At 43.8% G+C, this 23,758-nt stretch overlaps 2 protein-coding genes across 6 annotated transcripts in view; one reads left to right on the top strand and one right to left on the bottom strand.

The window, feature by feature from the left end:
• The window catches only part of NRDC (nardilysin convertase), a 91,126-nt gene extending 71,141 nt beyond the window's left edge, over nucleotides 1–19,985 (top strand). The window contains exons 27-31 of the mRNA XM_053249962.1: nucleotides 539–622; nucleotides 5,906–5,996; nucleotides 7,060–7,176; nucleotides 18,246–18,335; nucleotides 19,284–19,985. Of these exons, the coding sequence (XP_053105937.1) occupies nucleotides 539–622; nucleotides 5,906–5,996; nucleotides 7,060–7,176; nucleotides 18,246–18,335; nucleotides 19,284–19,478 (577 nt within the window). The 3' untranslated portion in view covers nucleotides 19,479–19,985. The remainder of the gene's footprint in view (nucleotides 1–538; nucleotides 623–5,905; nucleotides 5,997–7,059; nucleotides 7,177–18,245; nucleotides 18,336–19,283) is intronic.
• Nucleotides 19,986–21,688: 1,703 nt separating this feature from the next.
• OSBPL9 (oxysterol binding protein like 9) overlaps nucleotides 21,689–23,758 on the bottom strand; it is a 139,559-nt gene continuing 137,489 nt past the window's right edge. For all 5 annotated transcript variants that reach the window (XM_053249963.1, XM_053249965.1, XM_053249964.1 and 2 more), the window contains 3 exons: nucleotides 23,044–23,135; nucleotides 22,664–22,799; nucleotides 21,689–22,335 (listed from right to left, as the gene is read on the bottom strand). In XM_053249963.1, coding sequence (XP_053105938.1) covers nucleotides 22,261–22,335; nucleotides 22,664–22,799; nucleotides 23,044–23,135 — 303 coding nt within the window. In that variant the 3' untranslated portion in view covers nucleotides 21,689–22,260. The remainder of the gene's footprint in view (nucleotides 22,336–22,663; nucleotides 22,800–23,043; nucleotides 23,136–23,758) is intronic.

Raw genomic sequence — 23,758 nt, 5'->3', positions numbered from 1 at the left:
GTAGTGAATTGTGAAGTACTGCAAGCTTGACTAGAATGGCAAGGCACAGGGGGCTGTCAACTCCATCCTGTAAACAACACTCAACTCATAGTGGTTAGGATTCAAGCCAAAATGCGCACAATCTAAAAGAAATGTAAGAGAGACACCAGTAACAGTCACTGGAGGTACTGTGCTGGGGGTGGATAGGGCCAGTTAGCATGGTAATGATGATGATAATTTAAAATTTAAAAAGCCAAAACATCCAGTGGCTTGCTTTTGTTATAAGAATAAAAGCAACATGTCCTAAATTTTTAGATTTTTGGCAGCTGCCTTCTAGACAAAGCTTTTAGCTGTACATGTGAAGAGAACAGTTTTTGTACCAGTGAAATATTGAGCTAATCTGATTTGAAGCTGATATTTTGACCTAACTAATGTAGGTGCATTGAGTACTCAGGATGTAAAACCATCTTTCTTACGGAGACTCTCTCTCTCTCTCTCTCTCTCTCTCTCTCTCTCTCTCTCTCTCTCTCTCTCTCTCATATATCTATATCTATTTTAGGTACCATGTGTACCCAACTTGCAGGAATACATCAGGAATACTGGGCTTCTCTGTTACGGTAGCAACACAGGCGACCAAATTCAAGTGAGTGGCACACTGGTTAACTTACATTTCAGTCTTGACATTGTGGGAGGTCCTGTAAGCTCAGTGGTTCTTCAGAGCTGATATTCTAGCTCAAGTATCCTTAAAATGGAAAATACGTGAACTCTTCTGTGAATCTTCTAGTCTGCCCAACCCTCAAACAATGTAATAGAATTTTTGTGGGATGCATGCTTCCTCTGGACACTGACAGAGATATATGGGTTAGTAAAATAACTAACTTTTATGCTTCCCTAGGGGCTTTTGCAGATGTACACAATCGTTTGTTCCTTTGTTGAACTGCCCTGCTGCAGGCCAAAAGCAGTAATGTACAGTTCCTTAATTTGTTGCTGTATGCTTCCTGTTCATCATGTTTCATTCAGAAGCCTTTGCTCATTTGTTCATATTATACAGCAGTTTTAATCAAGTGGAGTTGTGATTTTTTTTAATGCTTCTGGAATTAGCCTTTTGTTGTCTGCTGAGATTCCCAAGGGGAATCCTGGTCTCTTATTGCCTTACAGTAGGGGTTCTCAAACTTCAGTCCTCAGGTGTTGGACTGTACATGATCTGGGGAGCACATTCGAGAACCCCTGGCTTATGCAGTGATTCTGGTTTAAAGTTGCTATGGATTGTTAGCAACTGAAATATTAAAATGTTTTTCAGCTTTGCCTATTCAAAATCTAGTTTATAGGAAATCAGTGGAAATCACTGATTTATTTTTAAAATCATGGTTGGAGGTAGCATTGCAGAGGAGGAAAGGACTTTATCCCTTCTCCTCTCCTCCTGTGTGCTCTTCCTGTCAGGTCTCCCTATGGGTGTAGGAGTCTGAAAGAGGAAGTATAAGGAGTGGACTTGCCCTCTCCTTTCCACCTTTGGATCCCACAGGCTTTGGTGTGGGTCTCCTGTGCAAACCACCTCTCTGGAGGCCTCTCACACTGGGACTTGATGGAGGTCAGGGATTTTATTTATTTATATGATTTCTATACAGGTTGAGTATTCCTTATCTGGACCAGAAGTATTCTGGATTTTGGACTTTTCCGGATTTTGAGAAGTTGTAGTTTCAAGGCCTGGAAGCCCAGTAAAAAAAAGGTGGGGGGACTTTCTGCCATCACCGGGACTACAAGCCCCAGCATGCTTTAGGTAACCTGGGGTGGTAATAGCGGCGGCGGCGGCAGCACCTGAGTGTTGCGGTCTCCGGGCGGACCATGCAGAGTGAATAATAAAGCTCTCTCTGTGGTGGTAGCTTGCGACGGAGCGGAAGACAGAAACATGTCTAATGGCCCGGTAGCGACTGGGCCTCCCACGACCAGATTGGTGGCGCCCGCCAGCGTGCTCCAAGTGCAGCCCAAGAAGCCGCAGCACTACACGTATGTAGTGAGAACACCTGCAGCTGCCACTTACTACTGCTACTACCACCGCCAGTGTCATGTCTGGATTTTTGGAGCCTTCTGGATTTTTGGGATAAGGGATACTCAACCTGTACCGCTGTTCCACAAATGGCCCAGGGCGGTTTACACAGAGAAGTAATAAATAAGAAAGATGGATAGGGCCAGTTACTCTCCCCCTGCTAAATAAAGAGAATCACCATGTTAAAAGGTGCCTCTTTGCCAAGTTAGCGGGGCATGGATGTAGTAACAAGAATTAAAATTGAAGGTGAAGGATTTCTTGGTGCAGTGAGCTAAGTGCTGCAGCCGTTGCACATCTCTGGGACTTGTCAACAGCATTGCTGGGAACAACCCCTGTGTAAAGTAGAGGAACCAAGGTGCAGTTTGACACATAATGGCATGTGAACATAACGTCTTTGATACATGCTTGTTCCCTCCTGCCCTAAAAGACTACCAGACAATGGGCAGCACCTATAGTAATCTGCTTGGGGCTACGACCAGCTGATGTAACAGAAGTAGTAATGTTGGCAGGTCAACGGGCTGTTACAGGGGAAGGGGACTTGGAAACCTAATAGTTGTTGCTTTCCCCTTCTGGCTGTCCTGCCAGCTCTTTGACCTTGGGGAGCAATGCCGACCACCCTTGGAACCTCACCTTGCTCCTCTGTAATGCCAGGTCAATCCAGAACAATTTGTCCCTAACTGAGCTGACGGACTTGGTCTCGGGCTTGGTGTTAGAGTCTCCCAGGTTTGTGGTGCTGGGGGACTTCAGTGTTCATTTCAGGACCAAATTGTCTGGGATGGCTCAGGAGTGATGACTATGGGCCTATCTCAAGGGGTCTTGGGACCGATGCACATTGCAGGTCACATGCTTCATTTGGTCTTTCATTCTGATCAGGGTGGTGTGCCGTGGGTGGGGACTCCTGTCATTTCCCCATTGTCATGGACGGACCACATCTGGTTAAGGTTGCACTCACAATCACTTCCCACCTTCGCAGGGGTGAGGGACCTATTAAGATGGTCCGCCTGAGAAGGTTATTGGATTCAATGGGGTTTCAAGAAGCCTTGGAGGGCTTTAGTGTCAGCTCTGCTAGCGATCCTGTCGATGCCCTGGTGGAAAACTGGAACAGCAAACTCACCTGGGCAGTTGACATGATCGCTCCTAATCGTCCTATCCGACCTGCTTTGAAATTGGCCCCTTGGTATACGGAAGAACTACGGGGCTGAAGTGGCGAGATAGATGACTGGAGTGCAAATGGAGAAAGACTCGACTCCAATTCGACAGATTACAAAAGAGCACATTTGAAGAGCTGTGCTCAGACGATACATGCTGCAAAGAAGCAATTCTTTTCTGCCCATATTGCATCCACGAGTTCACGTCCAGCGGAGCTGTTTAGGGTTGTGAGAGGGCTAGTATGTGCCCCTCCTCCCTTGAATCACAATCTAAAATCATTGATTACCTGCTGTGACATGTTTAATGAATTTTTTGGGGAAAATCTCTCGTATTCGGGACAACTTAGATTCAGTCTCCACAATTACTTCAGTGTCTGATGTGGAGTTGTCCAGTGACGACTCTTATGTGGTTAAGTTGGATCAGTTCCAGTTTGTGACTCCTGAGGATGTGGACAAGCTGATTGGAATGGTGCGACCTACCACGTTCTCTTGACCCTTGGTCGACAGGACTTATACTATCTGGCAAGGGGGCTGTTGTAGAAGGCCTGGTAGAGATTATAAATGCATCTCTGAGAGAAGGCAGGATGATTCCTTATCTTAAGGAGGCAATTATTAGACCGCTTTTGAAGAAGCCTACCTTGGATCCCTCAGAGTTGAGCAACTACAGGCCTGTTTCCAACCTTCCGTGGCTGGGCAAGGTAATTGAGAGGGTGGTGGCCTCCCAGCTCCAGTTTCCAGAGGAAACTAATTATCTAGACCCATTTCAAACTGGCTTCTGGGCTGGCTATGGGGTGGAGACTGCCTTGGTCAGCCTGATGGATGATCTCCAAGTGGAATGGACAGAGGAAGTGTGACTCTGTTGGTCCTTCTGGACCTCTCCGTGGCTTTCGATACTATCGACCATAGTATCCTTCTGGAGCGTCTGAGGGGGTTGGGAGTGGGAGCCACTGCTTTGCAGTGGTTCTGCTCCTACCTCTCGGGCAGGTGTGTCCCTTGGAGACTGTTGTTCTTCAAAATCTGAACTTTTGTATGGTGTCCCTCAAGGCTCCATATTGTCTCAGATGTTGTTTAACATCTACATGAAACCTCTAGGAGAGATCATCGGGAGATTTGGTGCAGGGTGCTATCAGTATGCTGATGGCAACCGAATCTGCTTCTCCATGCGAACATCATCGGGAGGGGGAATAACCTCCCTAAATGCCTGTCTGGAGGAGGTAATGGACTGGATGAGGAATAACAAACTGATACTGAATCCAGATAAGACGTAGGTACTCATTGTGTGGGGTTGAAACTTGGGAGATGAGTTTGATCTGCCTGTTCTGGATGGGGACACAGTTCCCCGGAAGGAACACGTATGCAGTCTTGGGGTTCCTCTGAATCTGAGCTTCTCCCAGGTTGAGGCAGAGGCCAGAAGTGCCTTCTATCAGCTTTGGCTGATATGCCAGCTGCGTCCGTTTCTTGAGATAAACAACCTCAGAACAGTGGTACATCTGCTGGTAATCTCCAGACTGGATTACTGTAACTTGTTCTATATAGGGCTGTCCTTGTATGTAGTCCGGAAACTACAGCTGGTTCAAATGCCGCAGCCAGGTGGGTCTCTGGGTCATCTCGGAGAGACCATATTACTCCTGTATTGAAAGTTCTATACTGGCTACAGATAGGTTTCCAGGCAAAATACAAGGTGCTGTTTCTATACCGCCCTGAGCCATTTTTGGAAGGGTGGTATAGAAATCAAATTAATAATAGTAATAATAATAATAATATAACCTATAAAGCCCTAAACTGCTTGGGCCCTGGCTATTTAAGAGAATGTCTTTTTTCTTATGAACCCCACCGCCCATTGAGAACATCAGGAGAGATCTGTCTGCAGTTGCCACCGGCTCATTTGGTGGCTACTCGGGCATGGGCCTTCTCCACTGCTGCCCCAGAGCTTTGGAACACGCTCCCTGCTGAAATAAGAGCCTCCCTATCTCTGACAACTTTTAAAAAGTATTTAAAGACACACCTATTCACCCAGGCTTTTAGTTAAGTTTTATCATCATTTTAAAACATTGCTTTAGAAAATTTAAATTGTTCTAATGTTAACTTTTACTATGTCATTTATTTTGTTTTAACTACTGTTAAGTTTTTTGGTTATTTATTTTAACTAATGTTTTAGCTTTTTGTTTGCTTGTGGTAAACCGGCCTGAAACGTGAGGTTTGGGCGGTATAGTAGTGCTAAATAAATAAATAAAAATGTTAGTCTAAACAGTCATAGGAGATTAAAATTCTAGCATTCAGTTCAGAGGTAACTTGGCTTTCAAAGAAGTCCCAGGGTCTTGAGGTTATACTGCATAAGCAACTCCTAGGTCCTGTGTGTGCTATTTTGGAACTCTGTCCACTTTCCTCAACAAATAGAGACCTCCTCCAAATTGTCTGACGTCTCCCTTTTGTAAGCCTTGCTATAGCACCATTGGGATTACTGACATGTAGGGATGTTAAATGAAGGTTAAAGCTTGAGAAAAAGCCAAGTAATTGAATGTTATGCTTTGGAAATCTGACAGGGTTGAAAAGGAGGGCTAAAAATAACCTTTTAAAGCTGTTTTTGTACTCTGCTTGCGATATGGCTATAAGAGGGTGTCAGATGTATGAATGAGTACTGTCCTATCTCAGTATTTGTTGTAATATTCTTTGCCTGGACAGGTATATGGAATACATACAGTATTTGAATGTAACCCCAGTTTATTTATTTCAGCTCTGAACTAGTAGATAGCAAGATAGAAGAATTTCTTGTATGCTTTGAGGAAAAACTGAAGGGTTTGACAGAGGATGCTTTCAATACACAGGTAAGATACTAAAGAAGATTTGACTTTTGTGTGGTGTCTGCCTGCAAATCAGGGAAGGTGTGATCAGATCCTGCTCTTCCGTTTCAGTGCACACTCCAGTTATACTTTCATGCTTGTTCTTCTCATTATGAAACCAGAAACCTCCAAGCCTCTTATTTGCATTAACCTTAATGGATACTAGGATTGTATAGAAAGGAGAATTTGTGGTGGTGCTCTTGGTATCAAAATCCTGACGTATCAATTCTTCAGCTGATAAGTCTGCTATGCCCATGTCTGGAGGTAAATGATCTTAAAACAATCCAGGCTTGACTACTGTAATGCACTCTACATGGGGCTGCCTTTGTACATAGTCCAGAAAAAACCAGTACAGAATGCAGCAGCCAGACTCTCTGGGACAACCCGAAGGGATGCTATAATCACCATTTTATAAAAGAACTGTACTGGCTGGGGAGATGTTTCCCAATGAAATAAGTGTTGGCAATTACCTATAAAGCCCTCAACAGTTTGGGTTCATGATACTTAAAGAGAATGTCTCCTTTGTCATGCACCCTACCACTTATTAAGATCATCTGGGGAGGTCTGGTTATGGCTACCACTGGCTTGTCTGGTGGCGACTCAGGACCGGGCCTTCTCTGTAGCTGCCTTCGGGATTTAGAATACGCTCCCTGTCAAAATAAGAGCTTCTTCATTTCCAATTGCTTTTTAAAAAGACTCTTAAGGCACAAGTTGCTAGACATATTCCAGGAAAAATAGTTAGTCGTGGGGGTGGGGGGTGGTCAGTCCCTCAGCAAATACCCCAACTTCTTTATAATGTCTGTCCAAACAGGAGGACTGTCATCACTTACAAGTTAGTTAGCTTGTAAATCTAGGACTCAACTGCTGTCTAAGAAGTTTCCTTCTGAGCAGAACTCCTCAAAGTTTGGACAATTTGGCCCCTTGCTGTACCAGACAGTTATGCAGTGCAGTGGATGTTGGACAATTGTGAATTGGTATGATAGGATATTTTCTCACTTTCATAAAGAAACCTTTCTGTGATGTTGCTTTTTCTCCTCCTCCCCTTTAGGTCACAGCTCTAATTAAATTAAAAGAATGTGAAGATTCCCATCTTGGTGAGGAGGTGGATAGAAACTGGATAGAAGTGGTGACTCAACACTACCTTTTTGACAGACTGGTCCGGGAGGTAGGATGGGTTATTTAAAAACAAAACACGCAACCAACCACCACCAGAATTGTGGATAGATTCTGGAATCTTAGAATCTCCTTTAGACTTCTGTAAGTGTAAGGTGGAGCCCTAAGAAAAAACAGGTTGATTACCTGTAACTTTTGGTGATCCCGTATCATTCACAACATGGGCTTTGTGCCTGCTCAGTAGTCCCTGTGGAAGGATTTTAAGCCCCTCAAAGCTCTCTGAAATTCCACCCTACACAGGCCGGGGAGGGGGAAGCACTCAGCATCTTCGGTGGCAGACTGCTTCCTAGCTCAATTTCTAAACAGCTACTGTTCAAAGAGAACTTCACAAGATAAATTAAAAAAGGGTAGATGGTTTATGGTAGATGATACTGGATCTCCAAAAGATCAAAAGTTACAGGTAAGCAACCTGTTTATCTTAAGGGTGATCCGGTTTCCTTCACAACTTGGGTGATTTAGCAAGCTCGGCTGGAAAGGCGGTGGGTCTGAAGGAGTATGGTTAGAGAACTTTCTTTAGAACAGCCTGCCCAAAACCAGCCTCAGCCACAGCTCACATGTCTAAGACATAATGCTTAAAGGGCAAATCTGAAGACCAGGTAGTGGCTTTCCTTATCTCAGAAAAACCAGTGCCAGACAGATGAGCAGCAGAGGTGTCTACAGCCCTGTGGAATGGGCTTTGATAGTGCTAAGATGCTTAGTTTGTCATAGGTGGATATCAATTGCACCAGCCATTTGGAAAGTCTTTGTCGGGAAGTAGGTTGGCCTTTGCACCTTCGAAGGCAAAGAAGAGTCTGATGGACTTTCTAAAGTCTTTGGCTCTGTGTAGGAAGAAAAGAAATGCTGTCTGACAAGCTAAGGAGACAGGGTTCATGAAAAACATAGGAAGGACAATGTCTTGATTAATATGGAAACCAGAAACCACTTTAGATGGGAAAGCAGGGTCAGTTCGCATAACAACTTCATTGGGGAAGAACACAGTCACGGGAACTTTGACTCTTAGAGCGGCCAGTGCACTAACTCTCCTCGCAGTAGTAATGGCAATTAGGAAAGCTGCCTTCAAGAAGAGTAGTTTGAGAGGCTGTGATTAATTGGGGGGCTCCTTAAGAATGTAAGAAAAGGGGGGCTCCGTAAGAATGGAGAGTATTAGCAAGAGGCTCTAGGATTCGACTGGCTTTTTTGCTGGTGGAAAAAAGATTGTTCAGTCCTTTTTAGAAACCTTTTGCAGTCAAAGTAGGAGTTTGAACCTGTGTGAACTGCAGAGAGGGTTGACATATGGATCTTAATGAGTTGGAAAGCCTGAGTGTTAAGGCCAAGTATATTAGGACTTGACATACAAAGGCAGTTGTTGGTTCAAAGCCCTTAGACTTCACATACTTTACAGATCTTGTCTGCTTACAGGAGTAGTTTTGTCTGGTGGATTCTTTCCTCTCGTGGATCAAGATCTGGTTGATCACCCTCCAGTCATGTTCAGCATTTGTAGGCTGTAGTGGAGGATCTTGCTCCTGTTCTGAGAGAGGTGGTCTGCATGCTGGTGGAGACAGATGGAGGCCCTGAGACAGGCGCACGATGAGGGGGAACCATGACTGCCTCAGCCACCACGGTGTATTTCCGTTTTGTTTTTTGTTGTAGGATTTTGCTTACAAGTCATGACAGGAGAGGAAAGGGTGGTAGAGATGCGTGTTCCAGGGCACTTAGAAGGAACCTCCAGGGACTTCTTGCCCAGCACAGCTCTTGAGCAGAAGAGGGGGCACTTCCTGTTGTGATGAAGTGCGAAGAAGTCTACTTGGAGTCCCCCAGTACTAGTACTGGAAGAGATGTTGTGGAACATAGGAAGCTGCAATATACTGAGTCAGACCCTTGGTCTATCTAGCTCTGTATTGTCTTCACAGACTGGCAGCGTGAACCTCTCCAAGGTTGCAGGCAGGAATCTCTCTCAGCCCTATCTTGGAGATGCCAGGGAGGGAACTTGAAACCTTCTGCTCTTCCCAGAGCGGCTTCATCCCCTGAGGGGAATATCTTGCAGTGCTCACACATCAAGTCTCCCATTCATATGCAACCAGGGCATACCCTGCTTAGCTATGGGGACAAGTCATGCTTGCTACCACAAGACCAGATCTCCTCTCCACAAATAGATCTCTCAGTGATGCATTCATTGCTGTCGTCATCGAGTCCATCCACCTTGCTTCTGGTCGTCCTCTTCTCTTTCCTTCAACTTTCCCCAGCATTATGGGCTTTTCAAGGGAGCTGAGTCTTCGCATAATGTGTCCAAAGTATCATTGTGGTTGACTTCCTATTAGCATTGGCAGGACAAGTCTGGTTTTTTTGCTGAGATTGTCTGCCAGAATCAAGTCAAGTCAAGTTTTATTTACGGTCCTAGACCAAACAATCCATGCATGCAAACAGCAGAACAATTTATAGAAAACTCTATAGGTTCTCATTATACATCTTAAAAGCAATATAACAAAATTTGGCTACGGAGTTAAAATTTAAAACATTTTCATCAGAAAGTAAGAATTTAACAAGTTGTTCAGCAGATCGATCTGTCTGTTTACAGACCAGAGGTAAAATTAAGTGCTCCCTTGGTTGCCTATGTAATTTACAGGATAATATAATATGCTCAATAGATTCTATTTCCCCACTGCCGCATCTGCAGTAGCGGCAGTGGTGTTCCAAGGGAACACCACTGTATCTCCCGGCTAATAGTGCAGAGGGAAAAGAATTTGTTCTTGCCCTTGTAAATGCCCACCGGAATTTGCTGAGTGTAATATGGGACAAATAATTTGCTGGTGAAAGATCCCATCTAGTTCTTACTCCTTTATAGAATTCTGTCAAAGAGGCCCGGTTATTTTGTAATTCAATATCTGTCAAACGCTGTTTTACTATTCTTTTCGCATTTGACAAGTCTAACTCCAGCAGTTGTTCAGGGTCTAATCCTAGAGCAGCAAGCTTTTTACTGACTACAGTGCACCACTGCGGTTGTGGGTTTAACGATAGAAACTGAGGAATTAGGCCCACCGGGCGTAGGTGGACTCTCAACCAAAAGTAAATGATTAAAAGCCAGGCACGAGATTCGATCTTTTATGAGGCCGGCCTCCATGCGCAGTGTTACATTTGAGGTGCATCTTGTAGTCCCAAAGATAGCTCTCAAAAAACCGGATTGAATTCTTTCTAGCATGTCAAAGTTTGCATAAGGTCCCAGTTGGATCCCGTATAAGAGCTGAGGGATAACCTTTGCTGAATACAGTTTTAAAGCTGCAGGAATGAAACCTGCTCCCTGCGTTCTGAAAAATCTGTTAATTGCTACCACACTGCGTTTTGCTGAGTCAGCTACCATTCTCATATGTGCCGCTTTCCCAGCATTTTGTTGAAAAACCACCCCAAGATATTTTATTTGATTGACCTGTTCTAATTTGTGTCCATCCAAGGTCCATATAAATATCCTTGGTTTATTTTTAAAGCACATAATTTTAGATTTATTATAATTGATCGTCAAGCGTTCCTCTTGGTAATAAGATGCTAGAACATCTAAAGCTCTTTTGAGCCCGACCCTGTTTTGAGATAAAATAACCGCGTCATCCGCGTACATCAGGATCGGGATCTTTTTGTTGGCTAATTTAGGTGCGTGGATATCAACATTTTGCAGCCGATTAATCAGATTGTTAATGTACAGATTGAATAAATAAGGGGCCAACACACACCCTTGCCGCACACCTTTCTCTGTTGGAATTGAATTGGTGAAATTGCCGGCAGTGTCTAAACATACTCTTAAAGAGGAGTTCTCATGGAGCTTGATGAGCAATAATAAAAGCCTTTGATGTATAGATGGACTAGCCAATTTAGTCCATAGTAGACTCCTTGAAATTGAGTCAAAGGCCATTTTAAGGTCCACGAAAGCGGCGAACAGTGGCCCTTTATGGACCCTAACTTGTTTGTCTACAAGTTGTTGTAAAATTAAGCAATGGTCCATAACCGATCTATTCGGTCTAAAACCTGCTTGCTCATCATGGATTATATGCTCCTGCTCCATCCAAGAGCAAAGTTTTACACACAGATGTTTGGCGTACAATTTACTTATTATATTCAAGAGGATAATTGGCCTGTAGTTAAAGGAATCCTCCCTATTGCCTCTTTTATAGATCGGGACCACCATGGCTGAGCCCCACTCCTGAGGGAATTGTGCAGTTTGGTCTATATAGGTGAACAAAAGAGCCAGTGCTGGGGCCCACCAGTCTATATGAGCCTTTAATAGTTCTGGAGGGATGTAATCGTTCCTGGGTGCTTTTCCACCCTTCAGCTGCATAATTAGTTGTTCCACCTCATAGGTGGAGACCGTAGGCCAGGAAGGTAAAGTATCTTTATGTAGGTCAATCTGGGGTTTAAATGTGTGGTTGCTATAAAGTTTCCGAAAATGTGATTCCCATAATTCAGGGGCAATTGGACAGGCCTGTTCAGAGTTTACCTTATTTTGGGATAATGAAATCAGCCTCCAAAAATTTGTTAAATCATTTTTCCTAGCTGCTTCTATCAAAGATAGCCATTCCTTTTGAGTTGCAATCAATTTCTTAGTTCTAAGAAGAGCTTTATACTCCTTTTTCTTTTTAGACAGTTCTAAATGTGTATGTGTAGACGGGCAGAGAATAGCATATTTTGAGAGCATGACAAGATGCTTTTTTATCCTTATGCATTCTTGGTCAAACCACTTTTTGGTATGGCCAGTTTTCTTTTTAGGTTTGGTGTGATGATCTTTAGTTAGTAGAGATTTAATTGATCTTGTGAGAACCTCATACTTTTCAAGAATATGGGCATTTTGGTCTCTTTTAATCAGTGCATCCAGCAGCCCTTCCTTAAGTGATTCTCCGTTCTTCGAGTTAAACCATTCGGAGAAAACTTGATTAATTTGGGAATTCCATTTGATTCTGGGAGTCCCATCAGTGGCCTGTTGTGTAAAGGGCATAACTCTAGAACTCTTATCTTGCTTCATGAAGGTGTAATTTAATACTAAAGGATAATGGTCACTTTCTGGCCTAGCTATGATGTTAAATCTGGCTATTGCTTCAAATACATCTTTAGAAACTAATACATAATCAATAGTAGATTGATTAGTGCCCCGTTGGAAGGTAAATTTTCCTGGGCAATCCCCAGACGCAGTGCCATTCAGAATTAATAAGTCCAGTTTGTTAGTCATTCGGGCTAAACATAGCCCCGCAAAATTGCACGTTGAGTCTAGAGAAACACGATTAGATAAACCAAGTTCTAACTCATCCAATGGGGGCCACAAAGAAAAACTTCCATAAAGTGAGACGTCATTGTGACCTAGTCTCGCGTTGCAATCTCCAGCTATAATCAGAGGCGTATTAGGGTATTCATCTATGAGCTTAAAGATGTATTGTTCAATTTCTCCCCAGAGCGCCTCCGTCTGTGAGATGCAACTCTGCGTTGGGACATATAAGTTTACACACAGAAAGCTGGTTTTATGATCAGAGACCAGTATAGCCATAGCCCACTCCCCAGGACAAGATACCTTCACCACCTGCGCATTAAAGCGTGAGGTAATAAGTATACCAAGGCCTCCCAATGGTCTACCAGCCTTCTTACTAGCCAGAGCTGGCCTCGTGTAGGAAATATAATTTTTGAGCTTTATTTCACCTAACCACCATGTCTCCTGTAAGATTATGATGTCAAACTTAGAGAGAAAGTTCAGGAGGTCACAATCTAAAAGTTTAGAGCCCCAACCATGAATATTCCAGATGATTATTGTAGCGGATTGACAAGCCAGGTGTGGAATAGGATGTCAGTTTTGCCTGGCAGTGTCCCCGACAGTGTCTCGTTCCACCAAAGTTTCTTCTCCTTCAGCGAGCCAGTCCCTCAAACCCAGTTTGGATGGAGATTGAAGTAGAACAGAGTTGAATTGAAATGAATGCTCTATAAGCAGAGATAGTAATTCCATAGAAGCATTATCCAAGGGACTATTAGGCTGTCCAGTTGAGTTCCTGTTAATTGCACTCAGCGCTTCTATTTGGGTTGAGTTATTGGTTGAAATCAATGCATAAAACTCATCCAAATGTGGGTCAGATGATAGTGGTATCGCTGGAATAAACTTACCAGGATCCAGTGTTTTAATGGGTGCTCGTTTAGTGGCTGAGGATGTTATGTCCAGTTTATCCTCAGCCACAAGGGGTTGTATTTTCCTTGGTGTAGTTGTTAAATAATCACCAGGTTGTGATGGATCGTTCCTAGGGTTGGTGATTTCAGAATGAGGATGGTATTGAGTTCCGCTGTGTTCTGAATAAGGGGTAAGTTGTGTACTTCCCTCTCTCAAAGGGGAGCTCAGCCTATTCACTTTTTCGTAACTCGTAGAACAGACTGCATCTTTAGATCTAGTAGGTACATAGGTACGTTTGGGGCAGCGGACAATAGAGTTATTGAAGTTCCTGCTGTCTCCAGTTGAGCATTCTATTAAGGATAGCGTAATCAGTTGGGAAACATCCCAAGGTCCTGTTAGGTACTCAAGATCTCCTGTTGTCTCCGTTGCTATAGATGTAGAGGATGGACAAACTTGGGATTGCTTATCTACAGATTTTGAAGTAGATTTCCCCATCCTATGCTGTTTAACCTGAACAAAATATTTGTCCAAAGGAGTCGCAATTGAGGGTTTAGAAAATACTCTTTTAGGGAAGATTCTCCACTTATGCAGAAATTTCCTCATCCTTGCCAAGGATGCAGGAATTAGATCATTTTCAAAGGATAATAGTAACTTCAGCACGAGGGGATTCCTTGTATGCTGCCTCTCAAATTTCTTAAGGTCCACAGATTCCTCCTCAAAACCCAGCAGCTGCGCCAAAGATTTTTTGATATTATGCCATTTATCCCAGTGACAAGCATTATGTCCATCCAGAATGATAATGAGTTCACTCTGGCAGGGTTGGAAAATATACCCTACACCAGGTTTAGCAAACAAATCATCAGCTATTGGGGAGCAGCAAGTGGTATCTGCACCAGTGAGTACTGTCTGAGAACATGCTTCAGCAGTAGCAATGGGTTTAATTTGCCTTGTAATGTTATTCAATTGATTTACTTGTTCATTAATCTTATCCAGTTTCACATTTACTGTAGAAAATCTCTGAAATAGGCACAACAAGGTTTCAATCATTAAAATAAAGGATTTTAGATTGGGATCGGAGGCTGAGTCAGCTGCTGCCAGGCTCCCACACGCATAATGTGTCCAAAGTATGATTGTGGTTGACTTCCTATTAGCATTGGCAGGACAAGTCTGGTTTTTTTGCTGAGATTGTCTGCCAGAGTATTGTAGTGAAGGGCCTGTGGATAAATGTGATGCATTATGCACCAGTTCCAGAGTTGGATGGATAGGTTGCGCAGGGATCTGAAGACCATGCTGCCCTGCCTGTTTACATATTCAGTTGTGGTAGTGTTGTCCAGTTGGACTTGGACCATTTTCCCATTTAGTTTTGGCAGGAAAAACTTCAGGACCAGGAGAATAGCCATGAGTTCCAGAAGATTTATATGGAGGAGCAATTGTTGGTGCTTCCAAAGAACCTGCACTTGAAGTCCTGTGCAATGAGAATCCCATCATCTCAGGGAGGCATCTGTCGTAAGAAAGTGGCGACAGGAGAATGGAATGAGATGCCTATTGTGAGAGTCTGATAGAATCCACTAGAGTAGGGAGTCCAGTACTGGTTGCAGCAGTAGAGGTTGCAGGTGCTGGCTGTTTACATTTTGTATTTTGAAAGGAGCCATAGCTGGAAGCGCCGCATATGTAGCCTGGCATTATGAGCAGTCGCCATGCAATACATCATCAAGCCTAAGAGGTGTTGGATGGACTGAGCCTCCTAAATGGGTCTGTACTGGAAAGAATGAAACATATGTAGGATTGAGAGCAATCTTTCCTCTGGCAGGAAAGCTCATTTCAAACTTTCATCTAGAATGGAGCCTATGAATGTCAGACTTCTGAAGGACCAGGAAGGACGTTTTGAAATGCACTTGGACACCCAGCTGTTCTAACACTAAGCACCATCTCTGTATGTGATTGGTGAGTAGTGTTGTCTGGAGAGGTGATCTGCCAATCATCTAAGTAAAAGTAAATCACCTTGCCCTCTGTCCTGAGGTGGGCGATGATCAAACTCGCCCACTTGGTGAAGATATGCAGTGCTGTGGAGAGACCACATGATAGGACTGTATATTGGTAAGTCTGGTTCCCCACAGTGAATCAGAGGTACTGCACACTCAACTGTTTAAATAGGAACTTGCAGCCATCCTCCTGGACACTGCAAACATTTTGCAATCTCTTGGAGGTCAATGTAGCTGAAAACAAGGACATCCCATGCCAACTTGGCTGAGTTATTCAGCACCGGCAGCATGGGAAGTACAGCAGGTTGAGACGTAGAGGCAGAGGTCACCAAATAATAAACTGGGTCCTTAACAGCTTGGACCGGGGACTTCAGTTGCAGGCCAGAGGGTCATCTTGGGGACATTTGAAAGGAGGGTCTTGTGTAGCCTGAAATAGAGAGCTTTGAGATGCAGTGGTTGATTTAGGTCTCGGGTTTCCAGAGCCTGAATTCTTTGTAGTCATCTGGCAGAGATGGGGAAGGGATATATGAAGGGTCCTTAAATTTCCCCAGCCTTCTGGCATAACCCCCCGGGCTACGGCCCCAGGGGAGCTCCAGTAGTCCACCTGCCTATGGTGAGTAGGCAGCGATTGAAAAGTGAAGCCTTTATTTCCAGAGCTGAAGGAGAGATGGTGAACATTGAGGGGTTGTTCGCAGTGGAAAAGCTGATGGTGTTCTTGGAATTTCCAAAGCACTGGAGCTACTTCATAATTGAGGCCGTGGAGAGAGAAGCCTTTGAAAGTAGAGCCAGACAGTAATTAACGGAGAAACTAGAATGGACTCAATGTCTTGGAAGAGAGGATAGTCCTTTGGCATTGATAGCGGTGATGGCAAGTTGCATCCCAGGACAGGTGTCAAGACAGTCAAAGGAGTGGGCACTTCTTTAAGCAACACATGTGCAGACAAGGCTGGTAAAATAATTTACATAGATGAAGTTCCAACATCAGTAGAGCTTGGCAGTGGTGCAGGCATGGAGGTTACTGTTGAAACCAGGGCTGTTGAAGCCCTTTCAGCAATCTCCAGCAAAGAGGACAATGAATATGAGCTGATAGCTTGGACAACTGATAGACACTGGACGCTTTCAGGAAACCATCTCTATCAGTGAAGGTTGACAGGGTTACATCAAGGGTAACAGGCAGCTTGATGTCAAAGCTCAAGTTGAAGTTGTGCTGGTGTTGGTGTAGGAGTTGAAGAGGCAGATAGAATTGCAGTTTTGAATTTATGTAGACATCTTTTGGCGGTTTGATTCCAAGGAGGAGGACTCCTCCCGGTGCTTCTGCTTCTTGTGATGTGTATGGCCATCCTTGGAAACATGATGGGGTTTCTTGAAGATAGCTTCTATGGTAATGAAGATTGATGGAGTCAAGCCAGACTTTGACATCATCAACATTGACAAAGCCAGCAATAAAGGAGAGCTTGGCATTGGATTAGACTGGGCCTGCTCGTACAGGGCAGCCTGCAGCTGTACAGACTCTTCTGAGTCTTGTTTTCAAAAGGACAGAAATTTACAAGCAAGGGTGTTGTGGTCTTCCTTGAGACAGAGCAAACAAAGATCATGCCTGTCGGAAGAGGGAAGGGTTCTGTGGCAGAAAGATCAGTGCTTGAAAGTCTTTAGAGTCCATTAGTCACAAAACTGAAATGCTAGGCAAAGAAATGTGAGGAAAAATGTGAGGTTGGGGAAAACTAAAAGTATTAACTTTTCTTTCAGGAACCAAGTACAAGGAGCAAGAACCTGAGGGAACTGGCCACAACAGCAGTAGGGGTGTGCATGGAACCGCCACACTGCGGTCCAGCACTGGGGTGGGGGTCGCTTTAAGAGCGGCGGGATACCTCCCTGCCGCCCCTTCCCTGCTGCGGCTCTGCAAAACTCCCAGTAATGCTTTGCGTGCGCGCGTGCAAAGCATTACTGGGAGCTTTGCAGAGCCGCAGCGGGGAAGGGGCGGCAGGGAGGTATCCTGCCACCCCAATTACTCTACAAATTACGGCGCCACAGCGGAAAGCGGCGGGAGGGGTAAGTAAACCCTTCTGCCGCTCTTAAAGCGACCCCCCAATCCGAACCACCCAGGCCTTTTCAGTGGCCTCCGGACCAGTCCGGGCCCATCCCTAAATAGCAGTAGAGAAGGAAGTGAGCCAAAGATACTGAGTGCACTTTGTGTGCAAAGGGCAGAGCTTCAGAGCACTTTGAGGAGCTTGGAATCCTGCCACAGGGACTACTGCACAGGGGCAAATCCCATGTTGTGAAGGATACCAGATCTCCATTAAGATTTTAAAATTATCTACAGGAATTAATGTTATTTGCCACATTTCTGAATGTGCGCATGTATGATTCTATCATGCTATACAGTATAGCTAAACATCATCTTACCACTGAATCCTATTAACCCTTATATGATATTCAGTCTGGTCTAAGTTTGTATTAGGTGAAGTCTGTACAATAGTTTTAAGTTCCACCCCTCAGAGAGCCAGCGTGGTGTAGTGGTTAGAGTGCTGGACTAGGATCGGGGAGACCCGAGTTCAAATCCCCATTCAGCCATGAGACTAGCTGGGTGTCTCAGGGCCAGTCACTTCTCTCTCAGCCTAACCTACTTCACAGGGTTGTTGTGAAGAGAATCTTAAGTATGTAGTACACCGCTCTGGGCTCCTTGGAAGAAGAGTGGGATATAAAATGTAAAAATAAAATACATGGATCTAGTGTGCTCCTGGAAGAAGTCTTGTCCCTTTTCAGCTGTGCTGGTGGTTCTATAATGAAGTCATTCTCAAACTATAAGAAAATGAATAGGATAGCTATACAATTTGAGTTAAATCTGATGACCTTTATCTTGATAAACTACATATGAAGGAAAATGCTTCTGGCTTTGATCTAATTCCTACACCTAATGTATGAATAATAGGCTGCTATCTGCCTGTCTCTTAATTTTTTGTTTGGTTTTTCTTTTAGATTGAAGTATTGAAATCTCTCTCTCAGTCAGAATTAGTTGACTGGTTCCAAGCACATAGAAGCAAAAAAAGAAAAGTACTTAGTGTACATGTGAGTATTCAAGTAAAATAAAGTGCATTAGTTAAGGATATGCAAGTTCAATATAGATCTGTTTAAGTTGGAGCTAGACTACATGTACTGTTTAAAGTAGTGTTAACCCTGATGTTTAGGTTTGGTTTTTTTTAGTAAATAGCAGCTGAATAGGATGTGCACGAAGTTCTTTCGGCACCGGCGGGGGTAGTCCTTTAAGGGCGGGGGAGGGTGCACTCACCCCTCCCACTGCATATCCCCCGCCAGCGCTCCATCACTTTCAAGCCCCTCGGGGCGGCAGCGTTCCTCCCTGCCGCCCCGCTTTCGTCATCGGCCGGAAGAAGTAACCGCACGTGCGCCTGTCACGTGTGCGCACCCGCATGGCAGACGGGCGTGTGCACGCCTGCAGTGGGCGCACGCGCGGTTACTTCTTCCGGCCGATGACGAAAACGGGGTGGCAGGGAGGAACACTGCTGCCCCGAGGGGCTTGAAAGTGACGGAGCGCCGGCGGGGGATATGCGGCGGGAGGGGTGAGTGCACCCTCCCCCGCCCTTAAAGGACTACCCCCGCCAGTGCCGAAGCACCGAAATGGCCCCCGGAGCCGAAACGTTTCGGAGGCCTCCATAATGGCCTCCGAAACGTTTCGGGCACAAGCCTACAGCTGAATTGGGACCACAGGGGTAAAGTTTTATGAGTTGGTGGATCTGTATTGTGACTTAAAGTATACGTTTGGAATAGTATATAGAGCAATGTTTTACACTACAGCCCTCCTGCAGTTTAAAACTCTTCTAGAATGTCTACAACTCCCATCATCCCTGGCTTCTGGCCATTGTGACTTGGGTTGATAGGAGTTGGTTTTGCACAGATGTAGAACACCACTTGTAGAGCTGGATTAGGGTGATTAATTTTGTAGTGAGTGTGTGGAATATAACTTTATTACTTGGTGACTGTTGTCTTTTTAAATTGCAGGTAGTTGGATATGGAAAACATGAAGGTGATGCAGAAACCTCAGTGCCCTCAAACAATCACAGTCCCTCATGCAATGAAATACCTCAGCTAATGTTCTTGAGCCCTTCTTCGTTGACTGATACAACTTGTATCAAGGACATCAAAGTATATACATCAACTCTCAATGTTCTCCCGTACCATAAGATATTAAAGTAACACCTCAGACTGCCATAATGTGTAGTACAACTTTGCTACTGAACATTTCGGGAGGTTGGCTTTACTGCAAAGAATCCAGCCTACCATGCTTTCCAGAAAACATGTAGCTGAAAATAGAAGTATAACTTGCTACAAGCATGTCCTTGAAGAGGCAAGGTATACAAAAGCAGGCTTTTTCTTGGAAAATAGTGGAAATACACAATATAGCAGTTTTAGCAACTAGAACTGGAAATCTTGCTTAGAAATAAGGGCTGGAAGCACCAGCAACCAAAAATCATAATGGGGAGTCAGAGAGAACTATGTTGGGGCTGCAGTTGTCTTTTGAAGTCCCCTTGTGTGCAAGATGATTAACTGATTATCAACTAGTAACCTGCTTGTGTGCAACAGTTCAGAACAATGGACATCCCAAGCTGCAATAAAAGGTGTAAAGGGGATACTCCGTCTGCATGAGGTAGTTCAATATGAGTGCACGGATACCTTATGTGCAATAAATTAATTACTGATAGAGCTTAATTTCTGCTTTTTATATGTAGGTTTCTATAAAGGTAACTAATTGTAGAAGTCTGCATCTTGAAGTTGTTCACTTTAGAAAGATCCAAGCCCTCTTGCTTTCAGCGGAAACCTTTATACTGTGTTTTGATGGAACAGTAGTGCATTTTTGCTTAGGTCTTCTTATATATCACTTTGCTAGATCAAATCTGAAGGACATATATATATGCACAAGAGCACCAAGTTCATCTATCTGCATTAACTGCTTCCAATAGGATGTGTGGGATAACTTTTAAGTGCATCGAGCCTCTGTTCCCTTCCCTGTTCTTATAGCTGTTGTCTGGTCTTGTGGTAGCAAACATGACTTGTCCCCTTAGCTAAGCAGGGTCTGCCCTGGTTGCATATGAATGGGAGAGTAGAAATGTAAGATATTCCCCTCAGGGGGTGAAGTCACTCTGGGAAGAGTAGAAGGTTCCAAGTCCCCTCCCTGGCATCTCCAAGATAGGGCTGAGAGAGATTCCTGCCTGCAACCTTGGAGAAGTCGCTGCCAGTTTGTGCAGGCAATACAGAGCTAGATGGACCTATGGTCTGACTCAGTATATGGCAGCTTCCTATGTTCCTATTCTGTTGCTTTCAGAGGCAGCCTAAGACACTGTGATGACTGAAGTGAGGCAATATACCTCCCCTGTTGACCCCTCACTTGGCATGCAGCCAATAGCCCCACACCTGTCTCAGTAGTAGGCAGTCAAGTAGCCACCACTCTGCCCCATCTAATGAGAAAGCAGCAAGTCAGAACATAAATTTTACAGACTCTACACAGCCAAATTATAGCAACCTTTGCACAGTGCTTAAACGCAGTTGCCTGTAAGACTGTTGTTTGTATAACTCCCACCCTAAGCCACTGGTTAAGATGGTGTTGGACACTCTTCCCCTCCCTACCCCAGAACTTGCTGTACACTGTGGTCTTACCTAGAAACTCTTGAATTTGTAGAAATTGACACAGCATGGTACATCCTCTATGTTTAAGGGAAGCAGCAATATTGCATGCACACCCCACCTCAAAATAATGCACAGATTTATGCTAGACAAATCTGTAAGGGGATGCGGACAAGGCAAACTTCATTTTTTGCTACAGCATGCACTGAAAGAATCAGGGCAAGTACATCTTTCACACCACTTAATCGAGCCAGCTGTCCTAGGACCTAACTCAAGCCTTGGAGTATGAAACAATTTCAAAGAAGATTATTTTGGGGCAGGCCTGCTTAATACATGTGTAGCTCTTTAAAGTCTTATGGTAAGGAAAGAAGTAGGCCAGTAAACCAGCCTACTGCATTTAAAATCTAATAAATTAGCAGCTTTATTCCATTTGAAGTTGTGGCTATAGCTTGTGTCTGGATTAGACAAAGTAGTGCTTTGTCTACTTCTGCGCAATAGTCTCGAGAGTACCATTTGCGTAAGTGAGGAAGCTCGCTCACCTTGACCCCACACTTTTTCTAGGTTTGGACAGCTCTGTTTAAACAGACAGTACAGTGGTTATGTTCTATATACTAGCCATACACTGGGACAGTTGCTTAACTTCTTCACAGTACACGCAGAAGTGCTCTTGCCTATCATGTTCATATCTCCTTTAAGAGCATCAACATTTTTAGCATTGTTAACTTAAATACAATACTGTTTCAAAGCATTCTTGCTGTAAAGATTCTCTGAAATAAAACAATGCATACATTTGAAAATTATTTTATGAAGCATTATAGATGCACCAGCTAGAACCAAATGGTAATCTATAATTACATTTTAGTCTCTAAAAATACTAAAGTTGTTTTCAGGAAACAATGAAATGCCAAAAGATTTGATGATTATTTTTTTCATACTAGTTGATAGATTAGCATCTTGCATTTTCTAAATTGGCTGAAGGAATCTGCATTTGCACAGAAAATTAACTGTTCTAGTGAAGCAGTGTGTGTATTATGTAGGATGCTGGAATCATATGTAATTGGCATAAAATGCCCCTTTCACCCTTTACAGTGGTGCCTAGAATGTACATGATGGGGCTCAAGCCCATATTTTAATTCTCTTAAAAGCTGTAGGAGGTCAGTCAGGAACAGCCAATATAAATTACTGCTACACAGTCAAGGCTCTTCCTGTTTTAATTGTTTGCTGCATCAGTAAGTCCAGTATCCCTGAGAGAGGAACAACTGTAACTGGAGGAGATCTGCTCTTCAAAAGAAGAGTACTTGAAAGTTACAACCACCACTACTCAGCAAAGGCTTTGTACTTCATAGGCATGGTCCGCTTAATATTTACTGGCAGCAAGTCGTTTGAGTAGTGGCTCATCGTAAACCCAGCATTCTCCATCTTCATGGAATAGCTGTAAGAGAAGAGCATTCAACAATGTCACAGTAGTAAAGTTAACTAAATCCGAGGTCAACAATTTTTGTCACTGGGGAAAAAATTCCAAGTTCTAGAGTAGGGGTAGGCAACCTTAGCTCTCCAGCTGTTGATGAACTACAACTCCCATCAATAAATTGCAGAAGATGCATCCTTCCTACCCAAGCATGGTGCTTCCCCATTCAAGGGCAGGGGCTGGAGCACTTTCCTGTGCTTAAGAAGTTTCCAAAACATTGATCTCCATAGATCTCCCATGTGCATCACTGCACAGAGACTCACAAAGAAATGGATAATTGAATAAACCTCACCCGTGTCTCCCATGGAATCTCTTTTTCCTTCCTGGCTCTGGCTTCTGCTCTTTGCCTTTCTTCGAGCCTATGCTTTGCTTCGGTAGCTGCGTCAATGTCTCTGATTTTTAAGTTGTATGTTACATCATTCCATAAGCTAAAAAAAACAAAACACACACACACACCTAGAATTATACAGAAGGGCAAGATACTAGCACTAGCTGCAGATTCATAGTGTGACTTGAAAATGTTAAGGCTCCATAATCCAATTCTATTTAAAAAAATGCAGGTTTATACTTTTTATACTTCTTCAGCTTGAGCAAATTAAACTCAATGACTTCTGAATATTGTGCTGAACATCTCATTTTAATAAACAATTAGGAAAAGTGACTTGACTTTACCTGCGGGATTCATATTCTTCTTGATCTTCTAGTTTTCTTACTTTCTTTTTAATGATAGGCATTTTCTTGGTATCTATAAATACTACGTTCTCCTAAAGGAAGAACAGGAATTAAGTTTTTTCCATTTTAATTCATCCTTCATCTAAGTTTTGATTATAAAGGAGGACCTCAATGTCCGCGGATTCGCGTATCCATGGTCAGGTAAAAGACATCTGACTTCCGCATATGTGGAACAAAAAAAAACCAGGTCCACCTCGTGTATCTGTGGGTCAGAGGTAGCTGGAAATGACCACGAAAAAATTGCAATTTCCAGCCAATTCGGGGGCATTCTGAGGGCAAAGCATGATGCAGGGGAGCAGCAACGCATGGTAAGGAGCTCCCCCCACACATCCCTCCCCCAATTTGGCCAAAAATCAGCATTTCCCCCCCTCATTTCCCTGGTGACTGGAAGCCTAACCCCCAATTCCCCTTTGACTCAATGCCTTGATATTTGCAGTTTCCATATCCGCGGCACAACTGCGGAACGGAACACCTGTGAATATAGAGGTCCTCCTGTATATCCATTCCCCCAAGACAAACATAATGAAGCTTAACAGCCCCCCGCCCACCTCCAAGCTATGGAGTGCAGGTAGCTTCATAGCATCAATGGTTTTGATACCAACCTATAAGTATGCTGGACCTCATCACTTCTACATCCATAAAGTCTTTGGGCTGA

The sequence above is a fragment of the Hemicordylus capensis genome, chromosome 4, assembly GCF_027244095.1.
Source record: "Hemicordylus capensis ecotype Gifberg chromosome 4, rHemCap1.1.pri, whole genome shotgun sequence".
NCBI lineage: Eukaryota > Metazoa > Chordata > Lepidosauria > Squamata > Cordylidae > Hemicordylus > Hemicordylus capensis.
This window is presented reverse-complemented; position numbering and strand designations above follow the sequence as displayed.